General features: G+C 38.8%; 2 protein-coding genes across 4 annotated transcripts in view; one reads left to right on the top strand and one right to left on the bottom strand.

Annotated features, from left to right (window-relative positions):
- The window catches only part of amot (angiomotin), a 93,852-nt gene that overhangs the window by 36,728 nt on the left and 40,394 nt on the right, over nucleotides 1–16,730 (bottom strand). For 2 of the 3 annotated variants that reach the window (XM_034889980.1, XM_034889981.1), the window contains exons 3-4: nucleotides 6,397–6,457; nucleotides 4,051–5,005 (exon numbers count right to left, since the gene is read on the bottom strand). In XM_034889980.1, coding sequence (XP_034745871.1) covers nucleotides 4,051–5,005; nucleotides 6,397–6,457 — 1,016 coding nt within the window. The remainder of the gene's footprint in view (nucleotides 1–4,050; nucleotides 5,006–6,396; nucleotides 6,458–16,730) is intronic. The other variant, XM_034889983.1, reaches the window with a different exon arrangement.
- Nucleotides 15,379–16,730, top strand: part of LOC117955970 — a 6,558-nt gene continuing 5,206 nt past the window's right edge. Inside the window, exon 1 of the mRNA XM_034890778.1 lies at nucleotides 15,379–15,420. The gene's annotated coding sequence lies outside the window, so the exon portion shown is untranslated. The remainder of the gene's footprint in view (nucleotides 15,421–16,730) is intronic.

Genomic DNA, 16,730 nt, shown 5'->3' with positions numbered 1-16,730 from the left:
CTTCCACCGCTCTATAACCTCCCCAGTTGAGGTCAACAACGTCCCATCCTTACTGTATACAGCTTGGATGAGTCCCCGTTTCCCCCTCCTGAGGTGGCAAACGGTTTTCCAGAAGCACCTTGGTGCCGACCGAAAGTCCTTCTCCATGTCTTCTTTGCCTCTGTCACGGCAGAGGCTGCAGCCCTTTGGGCCCGTCGGTACCTTGCAGCTGCATCCGGAGTCCTCCGGGATAACATATCCCCGAAGGACTCCTTCTTCAGTCCGACGGCTTCCCTGACCACCGGTGTCCACCAGGGTGTCCGTGGGTTACCGCCCCTTGAGGCACCTAAGGCCCTTAGCCCAAAGCTCCCCGCCGCAGCTTCAGCAATGGAAACTTTGAACATTGTCCACTCAGGTTCAATGCCCCCAGCCTCCACAGGGATGCACGAAAAGCTCCGCCGGAGGCGTGAGTTGAAAGTCTGTCGGACAGGGGCCTCTTCCAGACGTTCCCAATTTACCCGCACTACGCGTTTGGGCTTACCAGGTCTGTCCAGAGTCCTCCCCCATCCCCTGACCCAACTCACCACTAGATGGTGATCAGTTGACAGCTCTGCCCCTCTCTTCACCCGAGTGTCCAAAACATACGGCCTCAGATCAGACGGGGGCCCCGGGCTTCCTCCGGGCAGGGTCACTCCCTCTCTACCTCGGTCTTTCATGGGGTTTTTGAACTAGACCTTTATGTGCTTTGCAATTCCATCCATGAAAATATTCATGTTCCTATGCTTCAAGCTTGCTGGAATTACAAAGTCTGTTTTTCTCAAAAACTGTAAAACTAATTAAACCTTAGTCCTCCCAGTTTTTCCTAAATTGACACCAAACTTCCTGAACAAACAACTGCAGTTTTGAACTGCTGGCAGTTTTACATCCAAAAGATGAATCAGCAACTGTAACAATAATCAATATTGATTTAGTTTGTTTAATTTATTTTCTGTCAATAGCCTTATCAACTAATACAGGGATCTTCAACAGGGGGTCTTGGTCCTAAATCCATATAATATGGGCTGGGTATTAAACCTTAATACTTCTTTCAATCAAAATGTGTCCGGATGAAAACTTGACATAAACAGACACAATATCTGTGTCATAACAACATAGCATACATTAAGCAAGACAATGTAACCTTTTTGTTATGTTGACAATTTGACATTAACGTAGTAAACATTACCTGTCATAAATATGTCAAGCAGGCTTAATAATCACTTTTAACTTTAAGAAACTATATAGCTTAGTTAAGGTTCGCACTCAAGGAATAAAAAGTTAACAGACCAGTTTGACAACAGTGAATGCAGTATTAATGTGATTTAATGAGCTTGACAGATATTTAGCTATAGGCTAACGTTACTTGTTGTTAAAGTAAAGTTAACCACTAATTTTAACTAGCTGCCGTTAGCTAGTTAGCTTCCTTAGCTTGTTCAATTAGCAATAAGATATTGCAGTGTAAGGCAATTAAAAAAAAAGTACAATCAGACAAGCTGCTCAACATAGTATACTATAGTACCTAAAGAATCATTAAATCACCTTGGTACAGCATTTCCGGTCATCAAACTGGTCTTATAACTTTTCTGGCATCTTAATGACACCATTGTCAAAGCATTTGAAGGTGAAATCAAAAGATTTGAGACATACTGTATATATAATGTATATAATGTATATAATATAATGGCCTCACAACAGCCAAAGAAACCAAACCCACGAAAATTTCAACTCATTGTGATGTTAACACATAAAGCTAAATAGTTTCTTAAAGTTTGATCTTTTGATTAGGCCAACTGTGACATATTTATGACAGGTTATGTTGTCTAGATTAATATCCAGTTGTTATGACACAGAGATTGTCTTTGTTAATGTCAAGATGTCACAACACAAACATCTCAAATAATGCTAAATTTATATGAAGTGTCACAAATTACCGGAAAACATGTCATGAACATTCAAAAAGACTCCTTCATAGTTATAAGGGTGTCATGTAGTCTTATGCACACCCCATCAAATAAATTGTTACCACACATATTTTTTTAAATAACAATTGATCTAAACAATGAAGTTTATTGTGTCTCTCAGGGTAGATGATCCAACAGTGAAGATTTAAAACAAAGTGAAAGCAAAGATTTAAATGCTACTGTGTTTAATTTTTGATGGCTTGTTAAATGCTTTTAAACATAAATGTCCTTAATTCCAGTCTGATTCACCTGCTGTTTTCTTGCTCTCTAAGCGAGACTTGTTTTTGAGTAAGGTGGGAAAACACCAGCTGTAAACTGGCTTTTTGCAGAGCAAACATTTTAGCCCTCAAAGGAATGCCATCCTGCCAAGCAGATCATGTCCTGACTCGTCCTGTCGGGTGATTAAAATTTTGCAGTACTTCTGGCGGTTTGATTCTGGTTCCTCTGGGATGACTAGAAACAGCCCCAACAGGATTTCTTCCCACCATTTTGAAAAACACTATTGGGATACCATGACAAGTAGTTACATCTTTATTTTTTTAAATGTTAGTTTTTATATTTTCAACTTGCTTGTCAAAAAAACTAAAACTATAAATGTGGGAACAAACCCCAAGGCAGCATTTACATCTCATTGAACAATGGTACTTCACATGAACCTCAATGTGTCCATTTTGGATCAGCATTTTTCTCATTTTCCCACTTTATTTTAAAGATGCGTTGTGTGGTCCTGTACTTGCTGTGGAAACCACTAAGATGACTTATGAAGACAAACTAAATAACAAAAGCATATAATCCTAACCCATCAATGTTTATTACTGCACTAAAAAGGATTTTAACATGATTGCTGTAGAACATGTGTATGAAAGTGCTAATGCCTGGCCCCATGTTGCACAGCAGCTCATGAAAAATGGTAACTGTAATATTATTAGTGTTATAAGTTAACAGCACACTTAAAAAAACGGACCCAGGGTGAGTCTGAGTGAGTTGGAAGCGGCGCTTTGAGATGACTGGCAGCTTTGTTACTTACAGATAAATCTCAAATTAAGCAAGCAGTGCAGGTGATTGACAAATTGTGTTGTTGTTGTCTTATGTCTACACAACTATTAGTAGTAGTACTAGTATTTTAGTAAAACAAAGTCTCAAGTACCTTGGTATTTTTGTTTCTAAAAATAAGCAGAGTAGAAAGCATCTTTTTCTTCTAAAGATTAAAAAAAAAATTTTTTAACTTGTGGCTTCAAAGAGATATTTTTATATTTGGACATGTACTTTAAATTAAAGCTGAAGGTTTGTCAAGGATTGTCTCTTTCTGTTGATGCGTCCATTTCTAAAGATTGTAAGATTAATAGTTTATCTACTAATGCTCTTTGGAAGAACAAACATCATCACCTTAAAACACAGGTTCTCTGCATCTAGGGCAGAAGGAGGTATTGAGTTATTTATTCATTTTGTGGATATGAACAGCACCTTTACGTTAAGTGGATGAAAAAGTGCTTAGAATCTCTTCAGTCTTTACAGCATTGTATTCCACATTGTATTTTCAAGACTTTTGAAGGCCTAATGTTGATGTTGTTTAATTATATTATCACTTAACTAACTCATCCCATGAGTCCCATAAAAAATATGTTTTGTACATTACTCTACACCCCAAAAAGCAATTTTGTGGACACCACTCTACCACTGAGCCACAGCCGCAACATATTGTGCACATTAATTCAAATCTTTACCTGGGATTGCCCAACCATTTGAGCCCCACTGTATCTGTCCTCTCTGCATGTTGACAGAGAACGGGGCTTTGACCCAAACATGTGCAGAGGTGCGGACAGAGCAAACTTGAGCAGTGAGTCACGACAATGCCGATTTGCAAGTGGTTGCAAATATGGTTACAGTTTTTCAAAACTTCAAGTAGACAGCGTTCAGTGTGATATGATGTTAATGACGAGCCAAAAGCGATCCCATTACTGACATTACACTTCCTCATAACTATTTATTACTCAAGCATCTTAAAGTGTATATGTGTGTTGATGAATGTCTGTGGGTGATGGTCCTAATTGGTCAGGTCTGTGTTCCTTACCTGAACGAGCCGTACTCAGGTGGGGGCTGGTATCGGACATGGGGCATCTCCCTCGAGAGCTCCCTCCCTCTCTGCTCCTGGTAAAAATGGTCTCCAGGCTCCTGTTGCTTGGTAGGCGAGCCCAGTCCTTTGAATGGGTAGTCTGGAGGTGGGCCCCGGTGCTGCGGCTTGTAATAGTCGCCCGGTGGCCCTGGTGGGGGCAGTTGGGGGGATAGTGGGGCGCTGGTGACAGGTGCATGGGCCTTCACGCCACTGGTGGCCAGGGACAGCTGCATAAGTCGTTCGCTGAGAGAGCGAACGTGTCCTTGCTTCAGATCCTTTAGACCGTCATCCTGGTGCACCCTTCCTGTACCGCTCACTCGCTGCACCGTGGGGCGACCCTCAGTGCGCACCTTGGCGCTGGTCCCCCCAGTAACGTAGAAGGCGGTGCCCACTGAGCCAGGGAGAGGAGGCTGCTGGGGCTGGCTGTTCTGCTGGTGAACTTGAGGAGGTGGACCATGGCCACGGAAGTATTGCGACTGCACTTTGGCTTCTTCGTACGTAGGGAGGTCTTCGGGGTTCAGGCACTGCCCTTGGCTGCTACCACCACCTCCAGTGTTGCCTCCTCCTCCACCTCCTACTCTGGTGGAGCCCAGCTTCTCCAGGCCAGTGTCCGTCTGCAGCTCTTGTCCCTGTGGCTCCTGCCGGGCAATGTGGGGGGTCATGGAGTGATCATCGGAGGGGCATATATGTCCCTGTCCCGAAAACCCCCCTCCACTTCCTTGTTGTTGTTGCTGCTGTTGAAGCACATAATTACGGTTCATTTTCTCCTGCAGTAGGCGCTGCAGGACGGTGCTGCCGCCAACTCCTACACTGTTGTTGCTGGTGGACGACTCCTCGGATGCAGTCCTCATCTCTGCCTCACACTGGCCACGCACCTCATGGAAAGACAAGCTTCGCCCACGGTCTATACTCCCTGAGAGGAGGAGGAGGTGAAAGTGGAAAGATAGAGAAAAAGAGGACAAATCAGTGTGGCAAAGGGATGGGAATTAGAGTTTTATAAGGGTGAAGAATGAGAACAAATGGAAAGAGAAAAAAATGTGAAAAAACAGAAAGAAGAGAGGACAAAAGAGAAAGGGATAGAAAGCATTAAGGTCAAATATGCAAATAGGTCTTCACCACCATCCCTGTTCCCATTTTAGTAGGAGACCAGAAGAAGAACAATTTCTGAAAAACCCAAGGAGGCAAACCATCAGCAAAACCCTTAAGCTCAAATCACAAAGAACATAAATATAAAGGCTAACCATTTAAACCAAAGTATAACGACTATGACTGCTGTGTGATGACAACACTGGAACCTGAAGAGATCAACTGACTTTAAACTTAATTATTATTAATTGGTCATTGACTGAAAAGATAAAGGTCTCAGTGCAGCCACACAAAGTAGCAGAAAACACTTTTGCATTGTTTGCGCTAAACCTACAGTGTTAGTGTTAGGTTAGAAGGACCAACAAACAGTCCAAAACCAAAAAACATTCAGTTTACAATTATATAAAACAAGGAAAAGTAGCAAATCCTCTAATTAGATCAGCTTGTCATTGTGCTTAAAATAAAGGAAGTTATTAATTTATCAAAATTGTTGTTGATTCATTTTATTATTCAAATGTACCATCATGTGAGGGCCAATCTGAAAAGTTAGTTTAAAAAAGAGCTTTTTACAGTTAATGACAGCTTCTTCTAGTGTCATCAGCAATGCTTAATGTTGTTTTCAAGCAAAATATGACTGTATGACCCCAGTCACAAAACACTGCTTTCCGTCAAGCTGTATAGACTAACTTTAACTATTGAATAACATGCGTTTTAACACCAGAATCAAAGCATTGAGGGCCAAACAGGATCACAATGACTCATTTTCACCCCTATAGGGACAAAGAACGGATACAAATATACTTTATAACAAAAATGTGTGAGCTTATAACCACTGGCTATGACACAAAAAAAGGATAATACACATTTGCAAGGAAACTAAACCCAAAGACAGAAGCAATGTGTTCTCAGTTGCTCATCCAATGTTGTCAAAGTTTAAACCACCTAGGATGTATTTGTTGTGAAGATGGAACTCAATGAGGATGATTTCTTTGAGTCACACCTTTCTTCTACAAATGCTTGTATATAACATATTCTTTCTATTCGTAAAAAATAAATGAAAAAATATAATTTTAGTTATTTGCATACATTTAAGTTGTTTTTACATTATGTTTTGCTTTTTTTTGATTGATATTAGTGTGGTTTCTTCTGACAACACTGTATGTTAACAACTACATCAAGTTACACCTTTTTCTACAGAGTAAAGAAAGAAATTATTACATCTAGCGTTTTCTGTTATTCTTCTCATTCTCAAGGAGGAAGATGCTTTTTTCCGAAACATCTGTAAGTAAATAAAATCATAAAAGACAAAAGGAAAAATGTTAGCCTTGGTGGGATGTCAGCAAATGGTCAGTTCTCTTCAAGCGAAGTAGACATAATTTTATTAAAAGTATTTACGGGGTAAAATGGGCTGGGTGGTGATAATTCAGATGCACAAAAGCTAATTTTAACTACATTTACAAAAATCATATCACAAAAAACAAAAACACTAGACCAACAAACCAAGAATACAAACCTCTACATTAGACATGGATAAACGTTGACAATTTTAAAGACACAGTACCCAACTTTTCTAATTGACATTTTGAAAAGCTTTCATCTACACCGCCACACTGCTTAGCTGTTGCTTAGCTGCTCAAATATTTCTAGAGATCTGCAGCAAATCATTTTGAATAGAAATCAATTTTAGTAGTTTTATAAATATATTTTACTAGAAGAAGTAGTATATTGAGACTGTTGGTTTTGCCTCTCGGCTTTGTTTCTTCCCTTAGAGCACCCTGGCATAAACAGCTCCTGGCTACGCCCTGTTTGGACTCCCAGGCATAGTTACCAACACCGTTTACAGGCACCCGTATACAGGCACCAACTCAGGTTCAACACCTGAGTTGGTGCTGTCAACAGCAGAGAAATTATCTATTAATACATCATCTTCCTGCTGCTCTTCATAGCTTTACATTAACAAACCAGCGGGAGCCTTTTATTGTGAAGCGTGCATGCAAATAAAAAAGGCGGTTTGAACAACCAGATATTTTTGGCTATTTGGTTAAAGGACTGACATTCAATGCAACGTTACATGCCCTGATATTTCAATTTCAATGTCAATTTTATTTGTATATCACCTTTCTTTACACGTAGGCCTAAAAGGGCTTTCAATTAAAAACAGCATACACATTAAAACAGAACATGAATAGAAAAAGAAATACAGAAAAAGGAAAGAAACAAAAACAAACATACAAGTGTGACTATACAAATGTATGTATACACACACACACACATGCACACACAGTAATTAAACAAAAACAAAAAAAAGCTTTTGAGTGTGGACACAGTTGTGATGGACCTCAGGTCATGAGGCACCTTGTTCCAGACAGCAGGAACACATTAACTGAAGGCCCTGTCTGTGATTGAAACGCTTTACGGCATAACGTGTCATACTGATATTTGTGAAATCTATTAAAGAACAAACTTCTTATTACAAACAATAACAGAAGATGGAAACTATTTCAAAAACGTTTTATTTATCTATGATTTTTTTATCGCTAACGTTAGCTCAAAAAGCCATTCAAGTGACAGCCTTTCTTGTGTTTAATTGCTAGCTTGTAGCTAAGCTGTTTTTTTTTTATTTTAATTTGTTTATTAATCCCCGGTGGGGAAATTACAATTTGTGTTCACACTTTTGTTAGTAATCACACACAGGCCTGAACTACACACCAATGCTCAGGACCTATACATGCACTAATGGACAGATGTCAGAGTGAGTGATACTCTGGGACACGCCGTACTTTTTGGTCCATATGGGGACTTGGGAACCAGTGACCCTCCGGTTCCCAACCCAACTCCCTACAGACTGAGCTACTGCCACCCCACCTAGCAGTCATTTCAAAATGTTTTACAGTGAGGAAAATAAGTATTTGAACACCCAGCTATTTTGCAAGTTCTCCCACTTAATAATCATGGAGGAGTCTGAAATTGTCATTGTAGGTGCATGGCCACTATGAGAGACATATACTAGAAAAAAAATCCAGAAATCACAATGTATGATTTTTTAACTATTTATTTGTATGATACAGCTGCAAATAAGTATTTCAACACCTGAGAAAATCAATGTTAATATTTGGTACAGTAGCCTTTGTTTGAAATTCCAGAGGTCAAACGTTTCCTGTAGTTTTTCACCATGGTTTGCACACACTGCAGAAGGGATTTTGGCCCACTCCTCCACACAGATCTTCCCTAGATCAGTTAGGTTTCTGGGCTGTTGCTGAGAAACATTGAGTTTGAGCTCCCTCCAAAGATGATATGACAGTCATGTTTAGCTACTTCCATTTTCTAATTGCACCAACAGTGGACTTTTTTTCACCAAGCTGCTTGGCAATTTCCCCGTAGCCCTTTCCAGCCTTGTGGAGGTGTACAATTTTCTCTCTAGTGTCTTTGGACAGCTCTTTGGTCTTGGCCATGTTAGTAGTTGGATTCTTACTGATTGTATGGGGTGGACAGGTGTCTTTATGCAGCTAACGACCTCAAACAGGTGTGTCTAATTTAGGATAATTAATTGAGTGGAGGTGGACATTTTGAAGGCAGACTAACAGGTTTTTGAGGGTCAGAATTCTAGCTGATAGACAGGTGTTCAAATACTTATTTGCAGCTGTATCATAAAAATCATTGATTGTAATCTCTGGATTTTCTTTTTTAGATTTTGTCACTCACAGTGGACATGCACCTACGGTGACAATTTTCGACCCCTCCATGATTTCTCAGTGGGAGAACTTGCAAAATAGCGGGGTATTCAAATACTTATTTTCCTCACTGTAGCTATCTATGATTGATTGATTGCTATTTGATTGCTTTATCTCAAAACGCCATTCAACTGAATTGTTGTGTTTTATTGCTAACTTGTAACCAGCAGGTATATTGTTACGGTATTGACATTACAGAAGTCTCTCGTTAGCATCTTGTATGCTCCTTGTCATGTGAATCATGTGCAACTTACATCTTCAAAGTGACGCATGTGCGACTCAAATCTGTCTCAGGTGTGTCCAACGGTAAATCCAGAGGGTCAAACAATGTTGCGAATAATTTTCCACATGGAGTCACGGGTAAATTCGTGACCACATTTGTTGCAATCATTTGAAAAACGTATAAAAACTGTTAAAGTAACAATTTTTCTATAGATATAGTTTGCTCATTTCTGAATGTTATGCTTCTGTTGTTCCATATTTACGTAGATTATCTGATGAAACCTGCATCAGCGACGCAGCCATTTCTGCCAACTAACGGCAGGATCTCCTGAGGAGGGATAACAATCCACGATCTGCACACACAACAACAAGACTACAAAACTAAACATGTTAAACTCTTTCCAAGACTTTTTAATTGTATATTCTATGTTGTTTTCACACTTCACTGGGACATTGCTGCAAATAAAACTGCTTATCAACATGGCGAGAGCATTCGACTGTAGCTCTACAGTCGCTGCCTCGGCTGTCGGCTCTCTGGGACCCGGGGCAGAATGCTGTCGGCTCTCTGGGACCCGGGGCAGAATGCTGTCGGCTCTTTGAAACACGGGGCAGATGCTGTTGGGTCTCTGGGACCCGGGACAGAATGCAGTTGTAGTTTTCTACTACCACGGCATTGGCCTTCGGGTCTCTGGGACCCGTCCTGCATTCAACTGCGTATCTCTTCTGCCACGGTCTTGGGCCAGAATGTGATTGTACTTTTCTTCCACTTCCGCGCCAGTGGTTCTATTGTATTTTGTGTTGTATTTTATGAAAGGGGGAAAGAAATTAAAAACCAAACCGAATGCTTGACCTCTGTCGGGAGAGAAATTCCTTCTATAGCTGCAACTTAAATCAAAGTTGCAGCTATAGAAGAATTTTTTTAGTTTGCCTATTATCTGCATTTATTTTAGAGACGGACATATATTTTTAAATATTTAAAAACACACCAAATGTTTTATTCATTAAAAGTTGACGTAAGCTTTTACTTTCAAAAGCAAGAGAGATCTAGTATTTTATTCCAGATGGAAGCTTTTATTTTAAAAAGAATAAACTCGGGGATGGCAGGATTTTTTTTGTTTGCCTATAATCTGCATTTATTTTATAGACGGACATTTAAAATGTTTTTATTCATCAGTATGATAGTCTGCATTTATCTTATATACATGTTTAGTTAAAAAAAAACATTTGTATGTTTGACATCATTGGCAATCATGCAAATTAATAAAATTATTTTAATATTTGGTGTTTTTTTAACTAAACGTAAAAAAAACACCAAATATTAAAAGTATTTTATTCATCAGCATGATGGTTGACGCAGGCTTATTTTATTCCAGACGATAGTCTGCATTTATCTTGTCAACACAACCATAACATTCAGAAATCAGCAAACTATTTGTATGACATTTTTTTACTTTAACAGTTTTTAACGTTTTTTCAATCGATTGCAAAGAATGTGGTCACAAATTTACCCGTGACTGGAAAATTATTTGCAATTTCGCATTTTTGACCCTCTGGATTTACCGTTGGACGTGACCGCATTAGATGGGACAGATGACATGGGACGCTCTAGGCTGCAGCCATATACTCTTGAAGGACTCTGGCTGCTAAAATTTGAGTTGGAGGCATCCTACTAATTGTTTGGATAATCCTGCAAATAAAGCGTTTAAGTAGTCTTACCTGCGTGAGATGAATGCATGCACCAGTTTCTCAGAGTCAGTTTGAGAGATGATTGCTCTGAGTTATGATATGTTTTTAAGTGATAACATTCTGTTTTGGTGATGATAGGTAATACAGGTGTGTGTAAATCTTTTGTCTAAGAATTTTAGGACCAACCACAAGAATCTCAGTATTGTCTGTATTTAGCTGTATAAAGTTTTTGGACATCCAGTAATTAATATCCTTAATACAGTTTACTAGTTGGTTATGAAAGCATAGATCATTGGAGGAAAGGGAAATGTACAACTGTTTGTCATCCGCATATGACTGGTAGGATATATTGTGTTTTTTAATGATAATACCAAGTTGGAGAATGTACAGATTGAAGAAGATTCTTTTTACCTGTATATTTAAAACTACCAATTGAAAAATGGAAACTCCTGCCCTTAAAGTATGATGAAAAACAGTTAAGAACATGGCCAGCCAAGCCAATTGAGACATAGACCATTTTAATAAAAATTTAGTAGTCATTGGTATCAAAAGCAGCAGTGAGAATAAGCAGTAATAAAATTGAAATTTTCTCTGGGCCAGTGTTTATTTTGAGGTCATTAATTACTTTTATAACAGCTGCTTCTGTGCTATGATTGGTTCTGAATCCTGTATGGTATGAGTCAAATACAGTTTATTGTATATATGGTATATTTTAATATTCATCCAGTTGTTTACATGCAATTGTTTCAAGTAAAAGAGAGATTGGAAATTGGACTGTAGTTAATAGGTTTAACTTAATAACTATCATTGTTAATTAGAGAGATTTAGAACTGTCTGGCAAATGTCATATCTGCGTCAACAATAGAGTGCATTTTATAAATTTCAAACTCAACGTGCAATTCCTTTTTTCCATATCTTTTCAGCTCTCCGAAAGACTCTGTCTTTTTTACTTTTTCCCTGCTTCTCCAAGATGCGGGGGGGGGGGGGGGGGGGGGGGCAGTTTTATTCAATCCGAGTACAGATATTGACTCGTATTACTCGTATAATACTTGTAGTCTGCAAAAGTGCTATATCTGTACCGGATACTCGTTTCAGCCGATTACTCGGCTCATCCCTACTATGTATTATTTTTTTGTTTAATTTATTATTTAATTTATTATTACTAATTCATAAAAATATGCGACAATGAACAGAAATAGCAATATCAAGGACAGCTGTTATCATAACATCAAGACCTTTGGAAAAGACAAGGTCAAGTGTATGACCCGCTGTGTGCGTGGACCCAGTTACATGTTTAAAAACAAAAGATTCCAGTGAACTAATGAATTGTTTTGTATCTGAGTTTTGCAGTCATCTACATGAATGATGAAATCACCTGAAATTATAATTCTGTCAAAATCAATGGTTATTTTAGACGAAAACTGCCTCTCCTTGTCACCATTTAGGGGGACGGAAGACACTAAGTGCAGCAGGGAAATTAACAACTAGACCTAATTATTTAAAGCTCTGGTAAATGCGACAAGACACAAATTTACAGCTAAAAACATCACTATATAAAACACCAAACCCCCCTTCTTGTTAGTCTTAATCCAATGTACAAAATTATAATTAGCAGGTGAAGTTTCAATCAGCTAATAATCTAATCTAGTTTTTGAGCAGTGATGATGTCATTGACAATACAAGTCTTTTGGCTGGAGATCTAACATTAAGTAGTGCAAGTTTTAGAGTGCAAGTAGAAGTATTAGCAGGGACAGACATGGAAGGCTTTATTTGTTTACTAATAACTATGGTATTTTGTTCCTGGTTTGTTCCTGGATCTTGGTCTTTTGTTAATTACTACTTTAATATGCTGTGTCAGTGTGGGATTAGATGAGAGTTAGGAGATTCTACTTGTAAATCAGTGGTAGGCTTAAGGTAACGTTAACACCTCACATTACGCTTTGGTGTTTTAATTAGAATTGTCATCTAATCGGCCAATACCTCACTTTGTAGTGGTTCTGAACTTTAATTTAGCGCAGAGCACTTTACATCTACCTAAACAAGGTCCTGACCATCCTCTTTAAAGAATACTGTACCCGGTTGGTAGTTTTCATTGTTTAGTTTCTACCTGTATCAAACCAAATCTTGAATGACAAATCTTGTTACATTGTTACAATTTGTGTGGAATTGGTTTATATTTGATTATTGTTTTATTTTTTGGAAAACTAATATAAGACACTTACCATGGATTCAATTAGACCACCCCCCCCAAAAAAGAAAGAATCCTGTCCTTCAAAATAAAAGTGATAGGAGGTTAGATAGTATGGTGTCAAGGTGATGTCATTCGTTATTTATACCCACTAAATTAACGCATGAATAAGTCATTGGTGTCGAACTGGAAAAACTGGAACACCAGTCCTCTCCTGTATGCTGCACATAACAAAATGACCATCAGCCAATCACAGCTGAGTATAAATCACTGAAAAGTCTTAATTATAAACGGTGTCCCCAAAATACTAAAAGATACTCAAACTGTGATCAGTGAAATGTAATTTAATATATTGATATATACACTCACCTAAAGGATTATTGGCAACACCTGTTCAATTTCTCATTAATGCAATTATCTAATCAACCAATCACATTGCAGTTGCTTCAATGCATTTAGGGGTATGGTCCTGGTCAAGACAATCTCCTGAACTCAAAACTGAACGTCAGAATGGGAAAGAAAGGTGATTTAAGCCATTTTGAGCGGGGCATGGTTGTTGGTGCCAGACGGGCCGGTCTGAGTATTTCACAATCTGCTCAGTTACTGGGATTTTCACGCACAACCATTTCTAGGATTTACAAAGAATGGTGTGAAAAGGGAAAAACATCAAGTATGCGGCAGGACTGTGGGCGAAAATGCCTTGTTGATGCTAGAGGTCAGAGGAGAATGGGCCGACTGATTCAATTTGATAGAAGAGCAACTTTGACTGAAATAAACACTTGTTACAACCGAGGTATGCAGCAAAGCATTTGTGAAGCCACAACACGCAGAACCTTGAGGCGGATGGGCTACAACAGCAGAAGACCCCACCAGGTACCACTCATCTCCACTTCAAATAGGAAAAAGAGGCTACACTTTGCAAGAGCTCACCAAAATTTGACAGTTGAAGACTGGAAAAATGTTGTCTGGTCTGATGAGTCTCGATTTCTGTTGAGACATTCAGATGGTAGAGTCAGAATTTGGGGTAAACAGAATGAGAACATGGATCCATCATGCCTTGTTACCACTGTGCAGGCTGCTGGTGGTGGTCTAATGGTGTGGGGAATGTTTTCTTGGCAACCTTCAGGCCCCTTAGTGCCAATTGGGCATCGTTTATTTGCCACGGCCTACCTGAGCATTGTTTCTGACCATGTCCATCCCTTTATGGCCACCATGTACCCATCCTCTGATGGTTACTTCCAGCAGGATAATGCACCATGTCACAAAGCTCAAATCATTTCAAATTGGTTTCTTGAACATGACAATGTATTGCTGTCTCTAGGAAAGCTAAGCTACCTAGAGCCTGTCCTGAAATTATTATGAAATGATCTTATAGGGTATTTAATGAGGAGTGTTTTTTAAATGAATTGGATAATACTAAATGGAACTTGATAAGTGACATTGATGATGTGGATGCACCCCTTAATTTATTTATGGATTGTTTTATAAGAGTTGTTAACAAGCATGCTCCATTAAAGAAATTTACAGTTAAAGCCAAAAGTGCTCCTTGGGTTGATATTGAGTTAAGGAGCTTAATGAATCAAAGGGAAGAGGCTAAAAAGGTTGCGGTTAATTCTGACTCTCCTAAGGACAAAAAATCTTATTGTATTTTAAGGAATCAGGTGACCAAGGTGAATAGAGTGAAAAAGAGAGAATATTTTAAGAAGAGAATTGAAGATAGTGGTACTGATAGTAAGAGAATGTGGAATGTACTCAATGAAATCATGGGGAAAAAACATACTTGTACTTCTTTTGTTGAATTTAATGGTGTTTATTTGACTAAGCCAATACAGATTGCAAAAATTATTTTAATGATTATTTTGTTAATAAGATTGCTAATTTTAGAGAGACGATGAAAAACACTGTGGATTACAACTAAGTTGAGCTTATTGAAAGGTGTATTATGAAAGATAAAATGTGCAGTTTTGAATTTCATCAGGTTAATGTTGTGCAGCTGGAAAGGTTGTTGCGATCTGTGACTGTTGGGGGGTCTGCTGGTACAGACAACCTGGATAGTCGGCTGTTGAAGTTATCAGCTGGACATATTTCTAAACCAATATGTTACATTTTCAACAGATGTTTGATTAGTACACTGTAAGCAATTGCTGTAAATTTACAGCCAATTTTCAACACTAAAATACTGTTTTCATGTTAAACAGTTTAGTACTGTAGTTAGCAATGCATTGTGGGCTGCTTAACTTGGAGCAACAGGACCGAGGCCCTAAACAGTATGCTGATGTTTTAAATTACAGGACGCTACAGTATTTTTTGGAAACTGAGCGTTGAGTGGGGAATTTGGAGCACGGTCAGAAGTTTGATGCAACGTTGCAGTGTGTTCTTCATCAACATCCATCGTGTCATGCTACAAATTAAACGGTAATTTAAGTCTTATTCATTCATATCATCAGTGAGGCTTAGATCTGATTAGCCAGTTTATTACTTTTGGGAGTTTTTTTTTTTGTTTAATTTTGGTAACATCAGCCGAACGTTTGCATCCGAGGAACAACACTTGTTAAACGGTAAGCGATGTCAATCGATTGACGGAGGCAGCAGGAAAATAGCATTAGGCTAGTGAAACAGTTAGCCTACATCTTGCCCGGTGATTAAGGGTTTATTTCAACCAAACCATTATTATTGGAACATCGGCTAACTGAGATGGTTTTGGTGAGTTTTATTTTGTTGTGTGTGTTTTACAAAGAGTTGACAAGAAAATTAGGCTAATTGGTTCGGACACTTGAATCCTCAAGGCTTTGCATTTTTCGGTTTAAAAACTAAAAATTGGTGTGAAAATATTGCCTTATTGGACCTTTTGTGAATGCATTTTGGCTATCTGTCACTGCGCGCCCCACACAGCTACTTCTCCCAACTGTTTTAGATTAGCCTAGGCTATACGCTTTGTCAAACTGTTTTGCATATTCTGAGCCTTTTATTTCTGTTAAATAACATTGCAATGCGGTTAAGGATAAACATTTCTGCGTGAAGCCTGATACGGTGTCACTAAAAAGCAGCCACCAGCCGTAGCCTAATCAACACTAAGGCATGTTTGGCATGAAAAGGAACTTAACCATCGGACAGTAACAAAATGTTCCCCTGTCAGATCTGTTGTCATAACTGTGCCACAATAGTGACATACGTAAGGCACATGAGATTTCATAAAAATACACCTAATTTAACTTTTAAGTGTGTTTTGCCAGATTGCAGTCAGACTTGTCAAAACTTTTCAACGTTTAAGTGTCACACTTACAGACATAACAAACGTGTAGTTATGCCTACTTTTTCTGTTGTTGAACTAAAATGTCATGTTGATTTCTGCAGTGCAAGGTGTGAGACTTTGACTGCATTTTACTCTCATTTGAAAACACACATTAGAGAGGGGAAAACAGTTGCTTGTCCTTATAGACAGTGTAGCAAGAGTTTTACAATTTTATCAACATTCACATCACACCTGAGTCGGAAACATAAAAATGGTGCTGAGGAAAATTTGGCTGAGTCTGTTGTGAATCCTGGTGTTTACCATGAGAGTGAACAAGATCAGTCTGATATGCAGATTCATCCTCCAAGTAACGCAGGTGATGAACAAGAGATTTACCCAGAAATTGCTGATGAATCACATCCATCCATCCATCTTCGACCGCTTATCCGGTATCGGGTCGCGGGGGCAGCAGCTCCAGCAGGGGACCCCAAAC

This window comes from Etheostoma cragini, chromosome 13 (assembly GCF_013103735.1).
Source record: "Etheostoma cragini isolate CJK2018 chromosome 13, CSU_Ecrag_1.0, whole genome shotgun sequence".
NCBI classification, from domain to species: Eukaryota; Metazoa; Chordata; class Actinopteri; order Perciformes; family Percidae; genus Etheostoma; species Etheostoma cragini.
This window is presented reverse-complemented; position numbering and strand designations above follow the sequence as displayed.